At 41.5% G+C, this 22,408-nt stretch overlaps 1 protein-coding gene across 1 annotated transcript in view; it reads left to right on the forward strand.

Annotated features, from left to right (window-relative positions):
* terb1 (telomere repeat binding bouquet formation protein 1) overlaps positions 1–22,408 on the forward strand; it is a 173,577-nt gene that overhangs the window by 13,342 nt on the left and 137,827 nt on the right. Inside the window, exons 4-8 of the mRNA XM_087996134.1 lie at positions 4,220–4,348; positions 5,234–5,365; positions 10,610–10,670; positions 20,294–20,409; positions 21,461–21,610. Coding sequence (XP_087852260.1) covers positions 4,220–4,348; positions 5,234–5,365; positions 10,610–10,670; positions 20,294–20,409; positions 21,461–21,610 — 588 coding nt within the window. The remainder of the gene's footprint in view (positions 1–4,219; positions 4,349–5,233; positions 5,366–10,609; positions 10,671–20,293; positions 20,410–21,460; positions 21,611–22,408) is intronic.

Genomic DNA, 22,408 nt, shown 5'->3' on the forward strand with positions numbered 1-22,408 from the left:
GTACCTAAGGTGGTACCTAAGCGGTGCAAACGTTTCACTGCACTCATTCAAGTGCATATGACAATAAAGCTAATAAAGCTAATTCAACTCCACTCAACCACTCTCAAAAAGTATCACACTTTCCAGGACAAAGAAACATGCTTATTTGCACCACAAACACAAATGTCATCTCCCTCCACTGCTGACACTCAGTAACAGCAGTGTGCGCTATCTACAAGGTACACTCTAGAGGCTCACCAAAGATCTTTAGACAGAATCATAGAAACTCACAGCCACCATCATCTAGAAAGAATAGGGCAGCAGATATATGGGAATGCAACACCTGCAAGTGAATAAAATAAGGGATGGAATATTCCTCTTTCACTGTAATTCCTGGTTAATTTGTTTTTAAACTGCATTTGCAGTATTGAAGTTAAAGTCATTGATCCTTCAATGCAAGTGTAATGATGTCCTTGTGACATGCAAATGTGCTGTAACAACATATCTGTGTCTATACTGGAAACTTCAATCAGCCCACAAATCCAGAAATGAATGGAGCAACATTACCGAATTAGCTGCATCTTCGACAATCTAAAGTACTCTTGATGCTGCTTGGGAACTCTTATTCCAAGATGTTTGTATTTGATCACCCTATACTTCACCATCTCAGTGGATTGCCAAATTGCTGTGGTGGAGAGCCTTGTGTATCCCAGTGACCTTTAGAATAATACTCTCTGGAGCCCACAGTCCTGGTAGTGCCTGTAATGGTGGTAAAATCAAGATAGAGGTCCCAGTCCAAAAAATATCCAAGAAAATGATCAACAGGCAGAGGAGGGCTGCAAAGGTAAAATATGCAGTAGGGAAGTGGCCTGAGTCATCTCGGTTCACCACATAACTGAATTAAGCCATCAACCAACCCCTAAGATAGTTTGGAATCCGATTGTACAACTAGAATCTCTACACCAAAAGAAATACCACAACAGACTTCCAGCTTGGAAATTGCTGTGTTAATTGAGGTTTGGCAACAGAGACATGGTTTTGATACCTGGACGTTCTCAGCTAAGCTCCTGCATACAGACAGCAGATGTCTGATGATTGTTGGACATCTTTGTTGGGACAGGTGTGCCTTTCGGTCGCTACATTGCCACTGAGCAGGATCCCTCTGCCCAATAAACTGGTGAGGGGGCTAGAAAGTTGTCCAGAAATAGGCAGCCTCCTCCTCCTTTGTCGGCAATAAACTTAATTTATAAAGGATGCCTACCCATGTGGATTTTTTTCCTCGTCCAAATATAGCTGTTCTTAAAGGAGCCAATTTAAGCAGGCTTTTTTGAGTTAAAGAATGAGTGAGCTTGTTAGCTAATCAAATGTAAAAAAAGTTAATAAGACATGACAGGCATATGCACTGATTAGAAAGGAGAGGTGACTCCAAAAAATAAAAGTAAATTAAAATATATATGAATCAATATTTGGCATTTCTATATCAAATATGTTGTGAAACATTATTTCCGTTAACTTGGATGATTCCAGTAGCATCAACCAAGGAGTTTGGAGATTCCTGATTCTGGAGTTACTTGAAAGGAGTTTGTCCAGTTTCCTTCAACAGTGACTTTGCTGACAATGTGCTTTCAAAAATCACAGAGAGGCTTTATTTCTTTTAACCTGCACACGCAGGGATACCTAGAGGACATTCTCAATTGCATTCCTTCATAGTGTACTTTTGCACGTATAACTCAAACCACAATCTACCATATTAGTATATCAGCACTCTAGCACAACAGTGCAAGAGGGAAAGCAGCTGTTTTATTGTGTATAGTGCAATGGTGGTCATCTGTAATGTAACATGAACCCAAGGTCCCGGCTGAGGCCCTCCCTATGGGTACCAAACTTAGCTATTAACCTCTGCTCAGCCACTTTTCGCTGCTGCCTGTCCCGAAGTCCACCTTGGAGGATGGTCCGAGGTCGAATGTCCTGGACCACTTCAAGTGTTCCCCAACTGGGAGGGAACACTCGTGTTGATTGTTGTGCGGTGCCCATTCATCTGTTGTTGTAGCCTTTGCTCGGTTTCCCCAATGTACCATGCCTCCGGGCATCCTTGCCTGCAACATATAAGATAGACAACGTTGGCCGAGTCACATGAGTACCTGTCACGTACATGGTGGGAGGTGTCCCCACACGTAATGGTGGTATCTGTGTCCACACTCTGACACGTCTTGCAGCGCTTACCGTGACAGGGTTGTATGGAGTTGTCCTGAGAGCCAGGCAGCTTGCTACGAACAATGATCTGTTTGAGGTTTAGCGGTTGTTTAAAGGCAAGTAGTGGAGGTGTGGGGAAGGTCTTGGTGAGGTGCTCATCTTCACTGATAATGTGTTGCAGGTTACGAAGAACATGGCGTAGTTCTTCAGCTCCTGGGAAATACTGAACAACGAAGGGTACTCTGTCGGTTGCAGCACGTGTCTGTCTCATGAGGAGGTCATTACGGTTCCTTGCTGCAGCACGTCGGAACTGGCGGTCGATGAGTTGGGCATCGTACCCTGTTCTTGTGAGGCATCCCTGAGTACATCCAGGTGTTCATCACGTTCCTCCTCATCTGAGCAGATCCGGTGTATGTGTAGGGCTTGTCCATAGGGGATGGCTGTTTTAATATGTTTTGGGTGGAAGCTGGAGAAGTGTAGCATTGTGAGGTTGTCTGTGGGTTTGCAGTAGATTGTGGTGCTGAGGTGTCCATCCTTGATGGAGATGCATGTATCCAAGAATGAGACAGATAGTTGACAGTAGTCCATGGTGAGTTTGATGGTGGGATGAAACTTGTTGATGTCACTGTGTAGTTTTATCAGCGACTCCTCGCCATGGGTCTTCAGGAAGAAAATGTCATCAATGTACCTGGTGTATAATGTTGGTTGGAGATCCTGCATAGAGAAGGAGTCTTGTTCGAATCTGTGCATTAAAATGTTGGCATATTGGGGTTCAAATTTGGTCCCCATGGCTGTTCCATGTGTCTGGATGAAGAACTGGTTGTCAAAGGTGAAGACGTTATGATCAAGGATAAAGCGGATGAGTTGTAGGCTGGTGTTTGGAGATTGGCAGTTGTTGGTGTTGAGTACTGAGTCTGTTGCCGCGATGCCATCATTGTGGGGGATGCTGGTGTAGAGTGCGGAAACGTCCATTGTGACGAGGAATGTTCCCGGTACGACTGGTCCATGGGTGCTGAGTTTCTGTACGAAATCCATAGTGTCGCGACAGAAGCTGGGGGTCCCCTGTACAATAGGTTTCAAGATGCCTTCAACATAGCTGGAGAGATTCTCACTTAGGGTCCCACTGCCCAACACGATGGGACGTCTCACACACACACACAGGCACTCCTGTACACACATATACACAGATGTGCACACAGACGCCCACACACACCCTTACAGACACAGACACTCCCACACTCACACATGCACCCCCTCACAGTCTTAAGACACTCTACACTCACTACACACACAGGTACACTTTCTCACACTCATAACCCCCAACCCAGACACACACACACACACACAGATAAAGACCCACATGCACACATATATGTTGTGGGTGAATTTGTACTTGCAGGGTTGCATTGTACTTTGCTCAAAAACTGCACGAATTCATGTAAAACTCCATTATCTCACTTTTTAGATTAGAATCAATCTAAACATTATGGTACAGACAGAGAACACAGGGGGATAACACCTTCAACATATTGTCTAGATATCACCCATTGTCAACAGCTAACCCGAGAATGCAACTTTAAAAAAAACGGTTTTGTGATTTACACATGAAAGAAGTGAAACTATCATGGTATTCAAACAGATGAAAGACTCAACAGACAATCAATTTTTCAATGTATAATTTCAGTGGCATCACACTGTAAATTTTTGCTATAAATTCTGTGTGTTAGGATTGAGCTCTCCACTGTCACCTGATGAAGGAGCGACGCTCCGAAAGCTAATGTGCTTCCAATTAAACCTGTTGGACTATAACCTGCTGTTGTGTGATTTTTAATTTTGTACACCCCAGTCCAACACCGGCATCTCCAAATCATAGTTAAAGCAAAGTGGACATCTTTTTATTATTTTGAAAGGATAGATAATAATATTTAGGATTTTAATACTTATAGATGAAATAGTAGAGAACATTCTAATGATGAATTTCTTACGTTAATCATTAATCTCTATCTGTTTGTATTAAAGTTAACTTTAATTGCTTTTTTATCAATAGGTGAAGCAAGTGATTACTTTCGTGAGATTGGAGGCTTACAGTTCGTTAATGGACTTATAAAACTGAGTGATGCTTCTATCCTTCGGGAAGCAGCCTTGTTCACTTTAGCAGCTTTAGCTGAAAGCAGTGGTAGGAATTCCTAATGCAATTATATATACCCACTTCATACCTCCCCAATTCACTGTTCCTCAATCACTGTTTCAAAATAAGAAGCTGCCCATTTGAGATGGAGATAAGGACAGTATATTTCTCTTGGAGGGACACCAGTGTCCCTCCTTAAAAAGCAGTGAAAACAGAGTTCTTTAATGTTTTTAATCAAAGGTAGATAGATTCTTGATAGTGGCAGCTCGTTCCCCACATTCTTAAGGAAACTTAGGGCTGAGCGCCAACGCTCATATCCCATGAATCCCTCCCCTTCCCAACCTCCCCCCTCGCTCGAGACATGGTGACCCTCAGGTTAAACCACCACCAGTTATGTCTCTTTAACAAGAGAGCAGGTATATGGTCCAGAATGACTATGGCAAATTTACTTTCAAACTTCTGGATCTTGATTTCTTAAGTCTGCTAAGTTAACTAGTCTCAGGAAGGGTACCCCTAGGTTGTGGAGGAATTTGGTGAAAGAAGCTTCAAAATTTTGATCAAGTATCCAGTGCCTCTGCTGGAACGTGTATGTGTGAATATTGAATGAGTACTTGATGAGGCTTAACTGTCTGCAACTAAAAAAAAATCACCCAGAACTCACTGTCTTTGCTCCGGCATAAGAATTGATCATTTGTCTAATGTTCTGGAAGGCAACCAGAAGCCATAATGCTTTGATAGCCAAGAAAAAATTGAAAGGACCATCGTGGAAACTGGATTGTTTACTGGCAGAACCATCAACTCATTCAGCTAATAATTATCAATCACTCCAAATTCTACCAAAAATACCTTTTGAAATCAGCTGGCTGTGAATTATTATTCATTCTTCTTTGATATTGCAAAGTATAAATCATTTTCCCATTTATGTCTTTTCAGTGTACTGCCAACAGAGTTTGTGCACTGCAGAATTGCTGTCTGGTGTTGCATTGTCACTTGCTCAGGAGGATGCTTCATTGATTCTGAAGAGGATGAATGTCTACATGATCCTGGTGTTGGTGTCACACAACAGTATGAAAGTCTTGTTTATATGTTTAAGTTTTGTTAGACCTCTCGGCTGGAGAATTAACATGTCCTCTGTTACACAAGTGTTTAAAAAGATTTGTGTATCAAATAAGTAGAAAATATATCATTGCTTAGCCCTTACCGTGCTGATTAAAAAGTAATTCCTTGCAATATAGTTCATGAAGCTCACTCTACAAATAAAACGCAGCAGTGTATGCAATGCTTACGCATTGACTAATTGTTACATTATTGAAAAAATAACAGCCTGATACAAGCAAGTAGCAAACAGTGCTACTATGCTAAGTAGATAGCAATTTTGCACAGCTCACAGAGTAACCCTTGCCTTTCTGACAATCAGGTGCGCCATATAATTATGCTAACAAAACCCTCCTGAATAAAGTGCATAGTTCCATTGGAAATGGTGTCACATAAGACCAGTATCTTAATAACCAGGGATAATTCTTTGGTTGTTCTGACAAATGTAAAGGACGACCTATGAAAAATCTGAAAATTGGTTGAGAGAGGGACAAGACTGGCAGTTTTATGTTCTGGGTTTAGGTGTTTCAGATGTGATAAAGAGAGATGTTAAAGATATAAACTAGGGAGGAGATTGCAGAACCTTTGGCTTTGATATTTATGTAATAATTTTCTCCAGGAATAGTGCCAGAAGACAGAAGGATAGCAAATGTTGTCCCCTTGTTTTAGAAAGGGGAGTAGAGAAAATCCTGGTAATTATAGACCAGTGAGCCTTACTTTGGATATGGGCAAAGTTTTGGAAAGGGTGAGAACAGAAATGATTTATAATAATCTAGAAAAGAATAAGTTGATTAGGGATAGTCAACACGGTTTTGTGAAGGGTGGGTCGTGCCTCACAAACCTGATTGAGCTCTTTGAGAAGGTGACAAACAGGTGGATGAGGGGAAAGCGGTTGATGTGGTGTATATTGCGTGCAGTTCTGGTCTCCTTCCTATCGGAAAGATGTTGTGAAACGTGGAAGGGTTCAGAAAAGATTTACAAGGATGTTGCCAGGGTTGGAGGATTTGAGCTATAGGGAGAGGCTGAATACGCTGAGTTGTTTTCCCTGGAGTGTCAGAGGCTGAGGGGTGACCTTACAGAGGTTTATAAAATCATGAGGGACATGGATAGGATAAATAGACAAAGTCTTTTCCCTGGGCTGGGGAGTCCAGAACTAGAGGGCATAGGTTTAGGGTGAGGGGGGAAAGATATAAAAGAGACCTAAGTGGCAACCTTTTCACACAGAGGGTGGTTCGTGTATGGAATGAGCTGCCAGAGGAAGTGGTGGAGGCTGGTACAATTGCAACATTTAAAAGGCATCTGGATGGGTATATGAATAGGAAGGGTTTGGAGGGATATGGGCTGGGTGCTGGCAGGTGGGACTAGATTGGGTTGGGATATCTGGTCAGCATGGACGAGTTGGACCAAAGGGTCTGTTTCTGTGCTGTACAGCTCTATGACTCTGAGTTGTGGGAGTTGGTTTACTGATTAGAGAGAATATCACAGCAGTCCTGAGGGGGGAACACCTTGGAGAGTTTATCTAGCAAGGCCTTTGAGTAAAGCTCAAGAATAGAAAGATAGTCACTTTGATGGGATTGTACTACAGGGCTTCCCATCAATCAGCCGGTGATAGAGTTACGGATATGTCGATAGATTATAGAAATATGTAACAACAACTGTATTGTTGTGTTGGGTGATTTTAACTTACCCTATATTGACTGGGACTGCTTAGTGCCAGAGGTTTCGATGGGGAGAATTTGTTACATATATCCAGCACAGTTCTTTGAAATAATATGTAAATAGTCCAGCTAGAGAAGGTGACATATTGACCTTGTTTTGGGGAATGAACCTGGCCTAATGATCGATGTTTCAATGTGGGAGAACTTTGGGAACAGTGATCATAATTCTGTAAGTTTTAAGTTACTTGTGGGATAGTCCTCAGGGGAAAATACTAAATGGGACAAGGCTAACTACCACTGTAATAGGCAGGAATTGGGGGATGCAGACTGGGGTAGCTGTTTGAGAGTAAATCCTACATCTGGCACATGGGAATCTTTCAAAGACCAGTTGGTTAGAACTCAGGAGCAGTCTGCTGCTATGAAAATGAAGAATATGGAAAGCAAGGTTCAGAAACCTTGGGTGACAAGAGGAATGAGTCAAAAAGAAAAAAAGGTGACATATGTAAGCTTTAGGAAACTGAAGGTAGACAGAACCCTTGAAGAATACAAAGTTTTTTAAAATTCATTCAGAGGGTACCAGTGGGTATAGCAGGAAGGAATGCAAACTGGTGCAAGTAGGAGGGAGAAAGGGGCCATTATATGTCTTTGGCAAACAAGATAAAGGAAAATCACAAGACGTTTTAAGGAGTAAAAGGGTAGCGCGAGAAAGGGTCGGTCCACTCAATATCAAACGAGGGAATTTATACATTGACCTTGAGGATTTGGGTGAGGTCCTTAATGAATACTTTGCTTCGGTATTCACAAAGAAGAAGGACATGTTGGATGGTGAATCTCAGGAGTGGTATATTGATATTCTGGGGCCTGTTAATATTAAAAACGGAGATGGTGTTGGGTGTTTTAAATGCAAGCATTTGATAGATCCTTCATGGCAAGTTGATACAGAAGGTGAAGTCACATGGGATCCATAGTGAGCTGGTGAGATGGATACATGGTAAGATGGCTTAGTCATAGAAGGCAGAGGGTAGCGGTGGATGGATGTTTCTGATTGGAGATCTGTAACCAGTGGTGTTCCGTAGGGATCAGTGCTGGGCCCCCTTTTATTTATAATGTAAATAAATTATTTGAAAGGGAATGTAAATGACCTGATTAGTAAATTTGTGGACAACACAAAGACTGGGGGAGCTATGAAGAGTGAGGAGGATTGCCAGAGGATACAGCAGGATATAGATAGGCTGGAAACTTGGGCAGAGAAATGACAGAACGTGGATTTTAATCCGGACAAATGTGAGGTGATGCATTTTGGAAGATCTAATGAAGGAGGAAGAATATAATAAATGGCAAAAAATTATTAGCATCAATATACAGAGAGATCTAGGTCCACATTTCCCTGAAAGTGGATAAGCTGGTCAAGAAGGCATGTGACACGCTGGCCTTCATTGGTCAGGACACAAGAGTATAAAAATTGGCAAGTCATGTTACAGTTGTATTGAATTTTAGTAAGGCCACATTTGAAAATTGCATACAATTCAGTTTGCGATGCTACCAGAAGGATGTGGATTGTTTGGAGAAGGTACAGACAACTTTTGCTAGGTTGTTGCCTGGTTTTGGGGGTATTACCTATGAGGAGAAATTGGAAAAACTCAGTTTGTTTTCTCTTGAATATTGGAGGCTGAGGGGTGAACCAATAGAGGGTTAGAAAATTATGAGAAGCATGGATAGAATAGTCAGTCTTTTTCCCAAGGTTAGAAATATCAATTACTAAGTTTAAAGTAAAATGGGAAAGTTTAAAGGAAATACGCGAGGCAAGGTTTTTTACAGAGGGTGACTAAGACCTGGAAAGCGCTGCCAGCGGAAGTGTGGAGCAATATTACAATAACAATGTTTAAGAGGCACATGACAAATATATAGGTAAGGAATAGATCACATTGAAGCTAAAGATTTTTAGTTTGGAAAGGCATCATGTGTCGGCACAGTTTTAGTGTGCCAAAGGCCTGTTCCTGTACTGTACTGCTCTTTGTTCTTTGAAATGAATATCACAGAGTACACCCAGTTAATCATGATATAAAAAGAGTAAAAACAGATTAACATTTTGAATTGAGATCCTTCATATCCCAGGTTAGTTTATCTTCCACAAACTTTGAACTCATTTAAACCTCCTCTGTTGACATTCTATCCTATTCAAGAGCTTCGTAGAATATACAGCATAGAAACAGACTATTGAGCCCAGTTGGTATTATGCTGTATTCAAACTTTCTCCCATCTTTCCTCATCTAAATCTGTTATTGTATTTCATTGTTCCCTTCTCCCCTATATGCTTGTCTAGCTTCCCCTTTAATAAATCTATACTGTTCACCCCTGATGTGATCCACATGACACACCACCTTGAGAAAGGTGCCTGCGCAAGTGAACCCTGGGTGGTCCAGAAGCAACTGGCTGTGCCAAGATTGATTACAATGAATCCAATTGGCTGATGCACCGTGCACTTACTGTCCATCATTCCACACACCATTCACAATCTACTGTAGTCTCATTTTCCAGCATTTGCCTTTGAATGCTGTGGCACTTAAAATGATCATTTAAATGCTTTTTAAATGTTGTGATGATTCCTGCCTTTACCACCCTTTCAGGCAGTGAGTTCCAGATACCCACCTGTATTCTCCTGCCTTGTACTTTAAACCTAAGCCCCTTGATGTTTATCCCACTACCAAGGTGAAAAGTTTCTTCCTATCCAACCTATGTCCCTCATAATTTTGTATACCTCAATCATGTGCCCCCTCAGTCTTCTCTGCTCTAAGGTACACAAACCCAACCTATTTAGTCTGTCTTCAGAGCTGAAACACTCCAGCCTGGCAACATCCTGGTGAATTTCCTTGGCACCCGCTCTAGTGCTCATCTTTCCTATGGTCCAAATGTGCACAATACACCAGCTGAGACCTAATAATATCGCCATCATATCCTCCCTTCTCTTGTATTCAATGTCTCAACTAATAAAGCCAAGTGTCCCATGTGCCATCTTAACCACCTGAGTCATCTGTCCAAAGACAAAATACTGCAGATGTTACAAATCTGAAACAAATATCAAGAACACTGGAGAAACTCAGGAGATCTGGCAACACCTGTGGAGAAAGAAACAGTTTTGCCTTTTAGTTTAGCTACTGGCTTATGTCATTGAAATGTATGTGCATCATGACACCTCTTCCACTCCCAAGTTCCTCTTCAGCTCAAAAAAAATCACCTTAACAAAGGCACGCAGTACAACCTGAGGCAAGATGTACTGGCGTTGGAGGCAGTGAGGTTTAAGTAGATTGATCCCTGACATGGAGGGATGTTCTTATGAGGAAAGATTGATTAAGGTATAGAACATAGAACATAGAACATAGAACATAGTATCTTACAGATTTTAGAGTGAAAGAACTTACTTTTGTTCGGCCTAGGCAGGTGCCCTTTATAATGCTGTCATGGGGTGAACAAAGTACAGAAACAGTCATCTCTCCAATACTGATATCAGTTGAAATGTAAACCAGAGACAAATAATGCTTTTTGGGCATTTTTACAGAGATTGGACAAACATTGGCGAGGACAACTGGATGTATTGATGTTCTTCTGAATTTGTTCAGGTAGTTAGCAAATTCCGCACTTGACATTTTTGTCCTGTGTTCACACAGGTAATAGTCTGAAGTATATTGGAATTTTTATGCCATGAAAATGAACCTTTAATCCATTCAAGATTATGAAGTGATTTTCAAAGTTATTGCATGCAATTAATTGAAACACCAAAGGGGGAGGGGAGAACTAAGTTAAAAACTCCTAAAAAAGGAAATCAGGACAATCCTTTGAATGCAAAGAGTTAATAGGGTTATCAAATAATGTAGAAGCAAACAGTATCAATGGCTTCAGAAAGCAACTAGATATTTTTCTGGAGAATGAAGAAGACCATGGAAATTATACTGTGCAATAATATGGAATGAAGATTTAAATGTTCACAACAGTTCCCTTCACAATTAACTGAAGAGTTAACCCACATAAGTAAGCAAGTAAATTAGCAGTTAGAGCTTGGTGCAATCTGAGTCGGTCAGAAACTATTTCGAAATAACTTAGAGGAACCCAATCAATAAACAGCCACGTTATTTTTATGGAGCTAATTTTCTCCTTTCCTCTTTGCCAGAAAACACTAAAAGATACAGGGGTATGGTTCCACAGACAAACATCTTCCTTTAGTATTTAGTTTTTTCATACTTAGTTTTGGAGTTAGTTGTGTACATAAGTGGAAAAACTGGCAGATTGTCATAAAAGCATTGTATCCTTCACACAATGTCCAGCTATCCATACAATGGAAACTTTCTAACACAAGGACACCAAAGGCTATCATTTGTAGTCTTGACTGGAACCTTAGTTGAGGTCAGCTAACTTCTCGTCTTACTAAAAGTCAGACTGGCAACAGTGGCTCAGTATCACACAGGCTGGTAATTACCAAAGAGTTGTGTGTAAAACTTTGATTGTTTTTTTAAAGTAAGTTTTAAGAAGCTACCTATTTAAAATAATCAATGATATAGAATGAAGCAATAGGTTTCTGAAGTTTTAATTTCACCCGGCTTATGTATAAAAACATTGGAAATGGCCATATATCTCCATGAGCTAGCTCCACCATTTATGGCTGATTTTAACCTCAATTTGTCCTTTTCTATATCCCTTGATTCTCTTAGTATCCAGAAATCTGTAGATCTTAATCTCAGATGTATTCAGTGACTGAGTATCCACAGCCCTCTTTGGTGTAGAATTCCTAAGCTTCACAACTCTGTGAGTGGAGGTATTGCTCTTCACCTTGTTCTTAGTGGTGTCTGCTGATCTTGAATCTATAATTGTGAATATATAATTGTGTTTAATTGTGCACGTGGTGTGCATTAACTGGGGAATCACTTGTGCTCCTGTAAATAGAACAGACTCAAACTAATGTTTGAGTCAGTAGGTACAGGTTTGTTATGTGTATCCCTGTAAATACTGTAAAAGATAAAAAGTATGTAAAGGTTGGCTCCAGTTCTAACCTACACCACCTAGCTCTCTGGATTAGAGCAATTGTGACCCCTAATATTAGATTCTCAGCCAAGATTCTCAGCTTCTCAGTATCTACTATGTTAACTTCACATATGCATAGAACAGTTCACACACTCTGAAGTCACAGCTTATACTTGAAACAAAAACAGAAAGTAGTGAACACAACTAACATGTCAAGTGGCAAACATGGAAAGAAAAAAGTTATTCATATTTCAAGTATGAACCCTTTGCAAATTTAATTATTAGGGAATAAAATGTTTGATTTTACATCTATGGTCAACTTTGTGATTGGCCTTTTATAACTTGACATCTAATCATTAGGCTTGGGTAAGTGATGAATAATACAGTCCTTGCCACCTATTTCACAGAATTAAAACAGCAAAGAAGGAAGCCATGCAGCCCATCACGTCTGTGCTATACAGGAATGATTCCCATAGAGCCACTGTCCACCATTTCCCTGTGGCCCTGTGTATTTTTCCTTTTCAGATAATCATCCAATTTTTGCAATGCTGCAACTGAATTTGCCCCCATTGCACTCTCAGACAGTGCATTCAAAAGCATTTTTGGAAAAATACAGGATGATAGCTTTCCTACTGCATCCATCTATTCATAAAGCAGCATTCCATGCTAACTCACAAATCATGAGATCTGTCAGTTATAGCTTGTATATTAATCCAGTGGGGAGATGGAACAAATGTATGATTAGCATGGTGTCCCCAAAAGAGGGAGCTCCCATGAACTGTATGTTTCTAATTATTCTTTTTTCTTGACAGCATCAGAGAAGTGCTTTAATTTTAGGGTATTTGCCTGATTGGAACATAGAATAGTACAGCACAGTACAGGCCCTTCAACCCACAATGTGGTGCCGGACATTTAACTTAATCTAAGATCAATCCAACCTACACCCCTCAATTTACTGTCGTCTATGTACTTGTCCAGCAGTCACTTAAATGTCCCTATTGCCTCTGACTCTACTTCCACTCCTGGCAGTGCATTCCAAGCACCTTCCACTCTCTGCATAAAGGCATCTGACATCTCCCCTATACCTTCCTCCAATCACCTTAAAAAATATGATGCTTCATGACAGCTATTTTTGTCCTGGAGACAAGTCTCTGCCTATCCACTCTATCTATGCCTCTCAATATCTTATACACCTCTATCAAGTCACCTCTCTTGCTTCTTCTCTCCAGTGTGAAAAGCCCAAGCTCACTCAACCTCTCTTCATAAGACAAGTACTCCAATCCAGGCAGCGTCCTGGTAAATATCCTCTGCACCCTCTCTAAAGCATCTACATCCTTCCTATAATGAGACAACCAGAATTGATCACAATATTCCAAGTGTGGTCTAACCAGCGTTTTATAGAGCTGCAGCAAAACCTCACGGCTGTTAAACTCAATCCTCCTGTAAATGAAAGCCAAAATACCTTCTTAACAACCCTATGAACTCAGGTGGCAACTTTGAGGGATCTATGTACATGGACCCCAAGATCCCACTGTTCCTGCACACTGCCAAGAATCCTGTCTTTAATCCTGTATTCTGCATTCAAATTCAACCTTCCAAACTGAATCACTTCGCATTTATCCAGGTTGAACTCCATCTGCCGCTTCTCAGCTCAGCTCTGCATCCTGTCAATATCTTGTTGGAGCCTGCAACAGCCCTCGACACTACAGCACCACCGACTTTCATGTCATCGGCAAACTTACTAACTGCCCCTTCCACTTCTTTATCCAAATCATTTATAAAACTACAAAGAGCAGAGGCCCAAGAACAGATCCATGCGGGACACCACTGGTCACTGACCTCCAGCTGGAGTACTTTCCATCCACTACCACTTGCTGTTTTCTTTCGGCTAGCCAATTCTGTATCCAGACAGCCAAATTTCCCTGTATTCCATGCCTCCTATCTTTCTGAATAAGCCTGCATAGGGAACCTTATCAAATGCCTTACTGAAATCCACATACACCACATCTATTGCTTGACCTTTGTCAACTGATCTCGTAACATCCTGAAAGAACTCAATAAGGCTTGTGAGGCATGACCTGCCACTCACAAAGCCATGCTGACTATCTTTAATCAAACTATTTTTTGTCTAAATAGTCATAAATCCTATCTCTCAGAATCCTTTCCAGTACTTTGCTTACCACAGACATAAGACTGATTAGTCTGTAATTCCCAAAGATTTCCCAATTCCCTTTCTTGAACAGGGGAACAACATTCGTCTCTCTCCAATTATCTGGTACTACTCCCGTGGAGAGTGAGGATGCAAAGGTAATCGCCAGAGGTGCAGCAATCTCATTCCTTGCTTCCTGTAGTAACCTTAGATATATCTGGTCTGTCCCTGGGGACTTATCTATCTTTACGCTGCCCAGAATTTCCAGCACATCCACTTTCTTAATATCAATCTGTTCAAGCCTATTAACCTGGTCCACGGTGTTCTCGCTGTCCACAAGGTCTCTCTCTCTAGTGAATACCAAAGCAATAAAACTCATTTAGGGCCTCCCCTACCTCTTCAGATTCCAGGCACAAGTTCCCCCCATCATCCCTAATCAGCCCTACCCTCTTTCTGATCATTCTCTTACTCCTCACGTAAGTGTAGAACGCCTTTGGGTTTTTCCTAATCCTTCCCGCCAAGGCTTTTTCGTATACCCTCCTAGCTCTCCTCAGTCCATTTTTGAGCTCCTTCCTAGCTACTCTGTAATCCTCTAAAGCTGTGCGAGATCCTTGCTTTCTCAACCTTAAGTAAGTTTCCTTCTTCCTCTAGATGAGAAGCTCCTCTTCTCTTGTCATCCAAGGCTCCTTCACCTTACCATTCCTTGCCTGTCTCAGTGGGACAAAGTTATTCAACGCTTGCAACAAGTGCTCCTTAAACAGCCTTCACATTTCCATTGTGCATTTCCCATAGAACAGTTGTTCCCAATTTATACCCTCAGCTCCTGTCTAACAACAGTATACTTTTCCCTCCCTCAATGAAATACCTTTCCATACTGTCTGTTCCTATCCCTCACCATGGCCATGGTAAAGGTGAGGGAGTTGTGGTCACTGTCACCCAAATGCTCTTCCACCAAGAAATCTGACACATCGCCTGGCTCATTGCATAACACCAAATCCAATATGGCCTCACCCCAATCGACCTATCTACATATTGAGTCAGGAATCCTTCCTGGACACACCTGACAAAATCGGCTCCATCCAGATCACCTGCAGTAATGAGGTTCCAATCAATATTGGGGAAGTTGAAGTCACCCATAACAACAACTCTGTTACATCTGCACCTGTCCAAGATCTGCTGTCCAATCTGTTCTTCCATTTTTCTGCTCCCATTGGGGACTCTATAGAAAACATTCAATAAAGTGACTGCTCCATTCCTGTTACTGACTTCCATCCATACTGACTCAGTAGACAAACCCTCCTCAATAACCTTCTTGTCTGCAGTTGTGATGCAGTCTCTAATTAACAATGCTAATCTCCCCTCCTCTTTTACTTCCCCCCTCTCCTCTTTTACTCCCCCCCCCCCTCCTTGTTCTTTTTAAGAGACCTAAACCCTGGAACATCCAGCAACCATTCCTGCCCCTGTGAAATCCATGTCTCCATTATGGCCACAACATCGTAGTTCCAAGTACTGATCCATGCTCTAAATCATCACTTATTCAATAGACAATAGATGCAGGAGTAGGCCATCTGCCCTTCGAGCCAGCACCACCATTCATTATGATCATGGCTGATCATCCTCAATCAGTATCCTGTTCCAGCCTTATCCCCATAACTCTTGATTCCACTATCCTTAAGAGCTCTATCCAACTCTTTCTTGAAAATATCTAGAGTCTTGGCCTCCACAGCCTTCTGGGGCAGAGCATTCCACACACCCACCACTCTCTGGGTGAAGAAGTTTCTCCTCAACTCTGTTCTAAGTGGCCTACCCCTTATTTTTAAACTGTGTCCTCTGGTTCGGGACTCACCCATCAGCGGAAACATGCCTCCTGCCTCCAGAGTGTCCAATCCTTTAATAATCTTATATATCCCAATCAAATCCCCTCTCAGCCTTCTAAACTCAAGGGTATACAAGCCCAGTCGCTCCAATCTTTCAGCGTAAGATAGTCCCACCATTCTGGGAATTGACCTAGTGAACCTACGCTGCATTCCCTCAATAGCCAGAATGTCTTTCCTCAAATTTGGAGACCAAAACTGCACACAATACTCCAGGTGCGGTCTCACCAGGGCCCTGTACAGCTGCAGAAGAACCTCTTTGCTTCTATACTCAATTCCTCTTGTTATGAAGGCCAGCATGCTATTAGCTTTCTTCACTGCCTGCTGTACCTCCATGCTTGCTTTCATTGACTGATGTACAAGAACACCTAGATCTTGTTGTACTGCCCCTTTACCTAACTTGACTCCATTTAAGTAGTAACCTGCCTTCCTATTCTTGCCACCAAAGTGGATAACCACACGTTTATCCACATTACACTGCATCTGCCATGCATCTGTCCAGGTCGCCCTGTATTCTCCTAACATCCTCCTCACATTTCACCCTGCCACCAAGCTTTGTGTCATCAGCAAATTTGCTAATATTACTTTTAATACCTTCATCTATATCATTAATGTACATTGTAAAAAGCTGCGGTCCCAGCACTGATCCCTGCGGCACACCACTGATCACCGCCTGCCATTCCGAAAGGGAGCCGTTTATCACTACTCTTTGCTTCCTGTCAGGCAACCAATTTTCGATCCATGTCAGTATTTTGCCCCTAATACCATGTGCCCTAATTTTGCTCACTAACCTCCTATGTGGGACTTTATCAAAGGCTTTCTGAAAGTCCAGGTATACTACATCCACTGGATCTCCCTTGTCCATCTTCAGACTTACATTTCAAAAAATCCCAGAAGATTAGTCAAGCATGATTTCCCCTTCATAAATCCATGCTGACTCTGACCTATCCTGTTACTACTATCAAGATGTGTCGTAATTCCATCCTTTATAATTGACTCTAGCATTTTTCCCACCACTGAGGTCAGACTAACTGGTCTATAATTCTCTGTTTTCTCTCTCCCTCCTTTCTTAAGAAGTGGGACAACATTAGCCACCCTCCAATCCGCAGGAACTGATCCTGAATCTGTAGAAGATTGGAAAATGATCACCAATGCATCCACGATTTCTAGAGCCACCTTCTTCAGTACCCTTGGATGCAGACCATCAGGTCCCGGGGACGTATCAGCCTTCAGACCTAACAGTCTCTCCAACACCATTTCCTGCCTAATATAAATTCCTTTCAGTTCAGGTCCTTCAGCCACTATTACATCTGGGAGATTGCTGGTGTCTTCCCCAGTGAAGACAGATCTAAGTACCAATTCAACTCTTCTGCCAATTCTTTATTCCCTGTAATAAATTCACCTGTTTCTGTCTTCAAGGGCCCAATTTTAGTCTTAACCATTTTTTTTCTTTTCACATACCTAAAAAAGCCTTTACTATCCTCCTTTATATTTTTGGCCAGTTTACCTTCGTACCTTATTTTTTCTTTGCGTATTTCCTTTTTAGTTATCCTCTGTTGTTCTTTAAAGCTTCCCAGTCCTCTGATTTCCCACACATCTTTGCTATGTTATACTTTTTCCCTTTTGTCTTCATATGGTCCTTAACTTCCTTCGTCAGCCACGGCCACCCCTGCTTCCCCTTAGGATCTTTCTTCCTTTTTGGAATGAACTGATCCTGCATCTTCTGCATTATACCCAGAAATACCTGCCATTGCTGTTCCACTGCCATCCCTGCTAGGGTATTGCACCATTGAACTTTGGCCAGCTCCTCCCTCATAGCTCCATAGTTCCCCTTATTCAACTGAAATATTGTCACTTCCAATTCTACCCTCTCCCTTTCAAACTGCAGATTAAAGCTTATTGTATTGTGGTCACTACCTCCTAATGGCTCCTTTACTTCAAGGTCCCTGATCAAATCCGGTTCATTGCACAACACCAGATCCAGAATTGCTTTCTCCCTGGTAGGCTCCAGCACAAGTGTTCTAAGAATCCATCTCAGAGGCACTCCACAAACTCCCTTTCTTGGGGTCCAGTACCATCCTGATTCTCCCAGTCTACCTGCATGTTGAAATCCCCCATAACAACTGTAGTAATATCTTTGCGACAGGCCAATTTCAGCTCCTTATTCAACTTACACACTACATCCAGGCTACTGTTTGGGGGCCTGTAGATAACTCCCATTAGGGTCTTTCTACCCTTGGAATTTCTCAACTCTATCCATGCTGACTCTACATCCCCTGATTCTAGGTCCCCCTGTGCAAGGGACTGAATATCATCCCTTATCAACAGGGCCACCCCACCCCCTCTGCCAGTCAGTCTGTCCTTACGATAGCATGTATAGCCTTGAATATTCATTTCCCAGGTCCTGTCCACTTGAAGCCACGTCTCAGTTATCCCCACAACATCGTAACTGCCAATTTCCAAATGATCCTGAAGCTCATCCACCTTATTTCTAATGCTTCGTGCATTCATATATAATATTTTTAATTTGTTACTCCTCTCAGCCTTCCTATAAATTCCTATTTCACTCAATCTTATGGCATGATCCTTTTTTGAGTTTTCTGCTCCACTGATTCCGTTGTCTTTCTTGACTTCTCTTGTTCTATCTTTCCCTTTAACTTCCTTCTTAAACTTCCAGTTTGTCCTCTTCCCCCTGCTATTTAGTTTAAACGCAGCTGTGTTGCAGTGGCAAACCTACCTGCCAGAATGCTGGTCCCCCACCTATTAAGATGCAACCCGTCCCTCTTGTATAATCTATCCTTACCGCTAAACATAACCCAGTGATCCAAGAATTTAGATCCTTGCTTCCTGCACCAGTTCCCCAGCCACACATTCAGGTCCATTATCTCCCTGTGGGAGGGGGAGTTGAAATGTTCACCCACGGGACGGTGGGCTTGATTGTTGCGGGTGTCCCAGAGATGTTCCTGTACCTGAGGTGAGACTATCTCCCTGTAGCTCCTCCCAATACCCCCTCCGACTCCCAAATGATCCGAAATTCATCCAGCTCCAGTTCCTTAATGTGATTTCTGAGGAGCTGGAGTGGATGCACTTCCCACAGATGAAGTCAGTAGGGTCACTAGTGGTGACCTTTGTCTCCCATATCCTACAGGAGGAGCATGCAACATCCTAACATTCTTTCCCACTGTTCTGAATTCCCAAAGAGACTTTGAAGAAAGTAGAAACCTTACTGAATCAGCGCACAGAACCATTTTTTTGGTTAGAGGAGGAGGATGGGTGGGAGACACTACCTCAGTAGTGTTTCGGGTAAAGCAACTGCTCAAATATATTACCTCACTTACTCAGCAGTCCCGTGTCGCCCCTGCTCAGTGTGTGCTCCGCCTATTCACGAGATCAGTTAGTAAAGGATTAATTTACCTTCCCGGCAGCCCCCTGGTCCTTGCTATCACCACTCCCTCTGCTGCTGCAAAATGGAGGCTGCTGATCCCACAATGATTGTACAATATGTTTATGATATCAGTAAATGCCAGCTATTAGACAGTCATTGGTAAAAGTAAATTATATAGCAAGGTTACTCTAAGTAAAGTCTGAGTTATTATTTCTGCTTTTGGAATATTTAGATACTCAAAAATGGGCTAACCCAAAATTTGTTGGGATGTATGTCCCCTTTGCTTAGTACTTTTAAAGCATGACCAATCTAAAACATCCTCATCTTGAGTCCCTGGCCTGTGCGGTTACCCTGTTTCAGCCAAGTGTCAGTTGGATTATTGTGTTAGGCATTCAAGCTTACATGGGGGGAAATCAACCTGAGAACAGGTAAATATCCCTACTCAGCAACGTCTTAATCGTAGATTTTTATCTGTTGATGCTGGATGAGGACCTTGTGTTCCTCACAGTCAAATATTGCAACAATGCTCTGAAATAGCTTTTCCAAATCACATGGGAATCAAAAAATTATGTGCTTACAGCCTGCAATTTTATACTTATTGAGAAACAGAACAGCAAAACATATCAGGCACCAGTTATAGAATACATCTGATTTTCATTCCCATGACAGTGAAAGCCAGAAGCTTTATATAATCAGTGGCTTGTCCACTCCCTCTGGCTACTGCTCAATTGGCAAAAGTGAAAAATTACACACATTGGTACTTTAACAGTTTCTTCAATATAGGTTTACATTCTTGATTTTCTTTTCACTTTTCACCAGGACAAATTTTCCAATGTCAGACAAGCAGTCCATAGATGAAAATATTGGTCGGTCCTTCGAGCTGTGGTCATCTATTAGTAGCACACTCTGTGCTTGTGTCAACAATCCACAAAATGGTATTTCATTTTTCTCTTACATATGCTTGAAACTTCCAAGATTTTTCTTTAGGATTTTTTGTATAGTGGTTAGAAGAGGAGCCATGCAATGCTATATTATAAGTGTTGAAATGCTATATTTTCATAAGGATTGTTGTGCCGTTCTTAATTCCTCACATGTTTCTGGTTCTAAATTCACCAACCTGACTCTAAAGCACATTGTTTCAACATGATTTGTATGTGTAACCACTGATTATCAGCTAGTTATTTAACTGATCAAAATTGACCAAATCTGAGCTAATGAGATATAGATTTCCACTTGACAGTTACAGGTAATGTTCAAAAGCAATAACTCTGGTATAATGTTTCCTTTCTGTAGCTCAGAGGTGCCAAAGACAAAAGCAGTGACAATAGTGATCTGTGAAACCAATACAGAGCAGGTTACAAGCTTCTGCACAGTATCACCATGGCTCATTGAGTGATGGCAATGTGATTTGAATTTATTGAAAAGCTAGAATGATTTTGCTCTTTACATAGTAGATGTATGCTGCAGTTAACTAGTTCGGAAAGATTTTCTTGACCAGGTCTTTGAGAAAACTGTGATAATTGTGCTTACAGATAAATGAGCAAAATTATTGTCTGCTGCATGATTGAGGAATTTCAGGAATGATTAAAATTTTAAAAAACTGTTTTACTTAGTAGTTCTTCTGAGGGTAACAGTAAAGGTCTAAACAGTCCTCAGCTTGGTAGAGGGAATAAACATCAATTGGAATTCCCAATACCAACTGTTATCCAGCAAATCCTCTGAGAAGTCATGTGTATATCTATGAATTGGTTCGGGACAGAATAGGCTCAGCTAAGAATGAAATAGCTTGAATAGCCTGCCATTTCCCAGTGTCGAGGCTGACAAAAGAATAGCTACACAGAATAAGCAGCAGAGGGCTCTCAATGCTGCTAAAAACTGTACCATTGCATGAGTCATGATCTTCGGGTGAGGGGGAAGGGAGAAATCGGGCTTATCAAAAGAAATTTGAATATTATTGTATTGACTCGTGTTTTAATGGTGTCATCTAAACTGATTTGGGTGTAATCATTGCAGAAGAAAACCAGAGACTGTGTGCGGCAGCTTTTCCATTTGCAAAAGATTGTCTGCAGAAATGCATCAGGCAAGAAGTAATCCGGCCCATTTGTGCATTTATTGGACTCGCTGTTGCTAACAACTGTAAGTATCTGACTAGATGAGATGGTTGTCATATTATATATAATGTGATACCATATGTAATTGGACAGGCCAGTTTTCCTCTGCACCACCTCCCCTCCCCCACTCAGTTAAAATGTGAGTTCATAAATTTTGAAGTTCACCTCATTTATGTAGCCAGGTTTGCAATCGGAAATACTCAGTGAATGGCTGGATGGCCCATAAAGAAGGATGGAATCTGAAAGACCTGCCACAATTCACATTCTCAACAGGCACTAAGCCTTCTGGCTGCTGTAAAAATCCTGGTTACAGGTCTGAAGTGGTTGCTGGACATCTCTTTTCAAATCCTCTAATTTGAAAGCTGGCCACACATTTTAAGATCAGATTTCTGCCCTTTTTTTTAGGTTTGTAAGTGTTGCAGAAACTCAGAATGATAACAGGGATATGTTTTGATAACACTCTTGTCTGGTGAACATCTTAGAAAATGCATTCTAAATGAAAAAGACGTGAGACACTGCTATGAGTCTCCCCTCCATTTTGCTTTGTTCAGTGCACCAGAACCAGTACTAAACAAAGGAAATTTCTCAGATGCTACTTGAATGCTCATCTTCTAGTAACCCTGGATCAGGGGTATCTTAACTGTACTAAATTACCAGATGCGTATCAGACATATTAATTATACTTCACTATTTTCCCCCTTGCATTACACTAATATGAACTAATATGCCCGTGGAAGTGGCAGAATCTAGCTTATTCCTTCCCAAGCTATTTTCCAATGCCACCACATTTTTAAACTGAAAATTCATGGGTGACCCTAGATAT

Source organism: Chiloscyllium plagiosum, unplaced genomic scaffold (assembly GCF_037043375.1).
Source record: "Chiloscyllium plagiosum isolate Xiang-an unplaced genomic scaffold, Cpla_swu_hap1 HiC_scaffold_17, whole genome shotgun sequence".
NCBI lineage: Eukaryota > Metazoa > Chordata > Chondrichthyes > Orectolobiformes > Hemiscylliidae > Chiloscyllium > Chiloscyllium plagiosum.